Raw genomic sequence first — 3280 nt, forward strand, 5'->3', positions numbered from 1 at the left:
GTCAACCCATTCAATCAACAACTCGCAAGCTGCTGCGCCCAGATCATAGAAAAGACGGATTTTCCAAGAGGAAAACATGCTCATGTGTGCTTTTGTTTCATCAGTTGCTTTATCATTTGTAGCTTTGATCCATTTGATCCCCGACATATCGCTGTATTTCGCCTTGACATCATCTTTGTTTTCGCCCTCATCAACATCTGCCGGGAGGTTGCAGAATGTTCTCATCTTTGAGCGTAATATATACCGACTAAGAGACGAGGCCGGGGACGATGTGCTGGTACCGTTATTAGCTGGTGCAGCGACTGCTCCCTTCCCTAAACATGTGTAAAAATCCGCGCAACCAATACCTCGCTCCTGCTGCAGCTTTGCGGTCGCTGATACGCGCCGTCGTAGTTCTTCAGGCCGCGCAAGACAGCCTACAAACTCTAAATGTGAGGTAGCCCAGCTCCAGCCTTCTAGAAATTTGTCGCGCTGGGAGTATAATGCCGCTGCTCCGCCGGCTGCAACGGCACCTGCAGCTCCCGCATACATAGCGTACCGCCCCCAGCGCTGCCAAGATGGGGTGGCGGCTGCATCATCTGTGGAGGAAGCTGTGTTTGAAGTACTCGTAGCAGGGGTAAGGGCGGACGCAGCAGATTTGGTATTTCCGTCTGTTGAAGGAGTGTTTCCAGTCTTATTTTCGCTTGTTTTGGTACCTCCCCAGCCAAATACACCAGCTACCTCCGAAATCGCCCCGTATGCAGCAGTGGCCGTTTTATAATGATTTTCAGCCGTGTATGAGACAACTCCGGGAGCGATACCGAGGAATGGAGTGTCAAATGCAAGTAGTCCTTGGATGTGAGGAAACATGAATGTGTTAGCTTCTACCGGATTGCCCTCTACCTCTGACGTCTTTGACGATGAAATACTTGACGGGGTGGGCAAGAGCTGTTCCGACGCCAGAAGAAGGAGGGTCTCCACGGCAACAATTCCACCCATCGAATGGCCAATTAAAAAGACATGTACAGAAGGGTCAACGGTGGGAGAAGGTGTTCCATTTGCGACTTCCACGTCGATAACCGTATTTTGGAGCCTGCGCACATTCAATATGTGAGATACCGTTGACCTCTAACAGAAATCATTTGAAATACAAACCACTAGGCAACTAACCATTCTCGAAATCTGACCACACATCCGTTCAAATCCCCCTTCGTCTCAAACTTGGGGTAAACCACCGCAGTGACTTCTATATTCGGCAGCGCATGACTAACTAAAGCGCGAAGATGGGCAGGAAAGCTCCCAAACGTATCGTCTCCGCCCTAATGATTGCGCAGTTAGTATTACCAAGGCTCCTCGAATCCCTAATGCGCGGCGGCGTCGCGAGGATGGCACACCTTGAAACCGTGGATAAATACCAAAAGAAGGGTCCTCTTCATGTTCCCCGTGAATCTCGGAACATATTCTTCATGGCTCACGATCTTGAATGCGGGCAGAGTTCGGTTATTATGCAAGGGTAGGGCAGCTGTGGTCCCTCTAAGCCTTTCTCGCCGCGGTCAAAACAAGCTTGGAAACGAGGCAGTTGTCAGCTGATCTTGGGCAGGACGACGATCCAAAAAGAAATTTTGAACCATATCCATGGATCATAGTTGCTACTGAAGCATTACGAACAATCATTCTAAAATATTTCTTTATTATCCAAGAAAGAAAGTCCCAAGATATCTTTCCGGGAAAAAGGGATCGGGGAGACCACTCTTGGAGCCCTAGGCCTGACATGCTAGAAACGGCCTTGGTGCAGGGGAATAAGGAACAAATATCAATGATAAAGTCAAGTGAAACGAAGGATCCTGGTCTACACAAAAGCTCACCCAACTGGGATGTCAGGCAGGGTCAAAAAACTCTTCCTTGTCCTGAAACCATCCATCCTTAGGCGATCGTCTGCTTCAGAAACCGCTCTTGAAACACCTGGTTCTTCTCCCCTGATTCCTCACTGACACGTCCTCGCTCATTCCACCGATCTCTCCTCGCCAGTAATTGACGACGGCGGTAAAGTCGAGACATGCGGCTTCAACCGTCATAATGCTGTTTCAATTCATCCTCCATAAAATCTACATTTCTCGATCTGACTTTGAAACGAAGAAGCCAGTGAGCTGAATAAGTGCGCATCAGTGTCACCAGTTTTACAACGGGGTTTGGGGTTTTCAAATAGGCAAGGATGTCAAGCTACAATCACCGTATGTCACCGTACACTGCTGGTCAATGGCCCTCCTGATTTTAGTTGTTACCACACGTGGTTGGGGGTAAGATCTTTGTCATTGTAGACATTTATCAAACTTTACACTCTGAGTAGCAGAGGTGTGGTGCACATGGTTTCTTGGGTCTTCTGGCAACAGAAAACGGACAATTGTGAAACATGTTTCAAGCAAAGAGCAATATGCGGTGTCAGGAATCACACCATGTAGAAGTGTGTTATAAGAAGAATCCTCTGAAGAAGGGTCTTCCAACCCTTTTTGAACACTCCAGTTCACGATTCCCAATAGTCAAGAAGAGTAACCCCCTTGAAGGTTCCGAATGAGAGAAGTAGAATGCTGAAGAGCTTCTTTTCAACTCCAAACCGTCTTAATAGCCACAATGTATTGCTCTCGCTTTGTTGAAGTCAACCCATTTGATGTCTAGGAGTCTAGGAAAATGCCATGGGCAAACTCCATGACGATGTATTCAACCCCAACAGCAAACGATTGCCTTTTGCGGAGAACGATGTGGTATGGAATTTTGACAAATGACTTTAAAACAATCATTCATGGTAAGGAAGAAAAGCCTGATGAAATTCACCCTCTTCAAGTTTCATCAGATTGGTCTTCCTGCCACAAGCTGTGTGGTTACAGCCAGCTTCCTTGGGCGATGCGACATCAAATTCAATAAAAATTTCCTCGAAATTCTTCTATTCATGTAGATGAATGGCCCGATACGTAGGAGGGGAGTGTTCGACTGGCATTTGATTCTGCTGATCCAGGCAGATAGGATTGAAACTCATGAGCTGAAGGCTCAGATCCTATGTGGCGCAAGTTATTGGACGTGTACAAGTCGAGGGTATTTGATTTGAAAATTTTATTTGTTTGTCTGAGGCTGATTTCAGATGGGCATTCTTGGGTCCTTCCATCAAACAATTTCGTTATTAGATAGACTAGAGAATTATCCGAAGATGCTGTTCAACTTACCTCTCTAACAAACACAGAGCGGATTCATCATTACATAACAAAAGAACCGCTTTTAGGCACGAACATGCAAACGAAAGCCTTCCCGA

The 3280-nt window shown here is 46.7% G+C and overlaps 1 protein-coding gene across 1 annotated transcript; it reads right to left on the reverse strand.

The window, feature by feature from the left end:
* Positions 1-221: 221 nt before the first annotated feature.
* HCAG_01290 (predicted protein) lies at positions 222-2054 on the reverse strand (the record flags this gene model as incomplete). The annotated part of the gene is made up of 5 exons (XM_001544193.1): positions 222-247; positions 348-1072; positions 1150-1298; positions 1374-1512; positions 1972-2054. The coding sequence occupies 5 exons, from the start codon at positions 2052-2054 to the stop codon at positions 222-224; spliced, it is 1122 nt and encodes a 373-aa protein (XP_001544243.1).
* Between the last annotated feature and the right edge of the window lie 1226 nt (positions 2055-3280).

The sequence above is a fragment of the Histoplasma capsulatum genome, genomic scaffold (assembly GCF_000149585.1).
Source record: "Histoplasma capsulatum NAm1 scaffold_1 genomic scaffold, whole genome shotgun sequence".
Lineage (NCBI taxonomy): Eukaryota > Fungi > Ascomycota > Eurotiomycetes > Onygenales > Ajellomycetaceae > Histoplasma > Histoplasma mississippiense.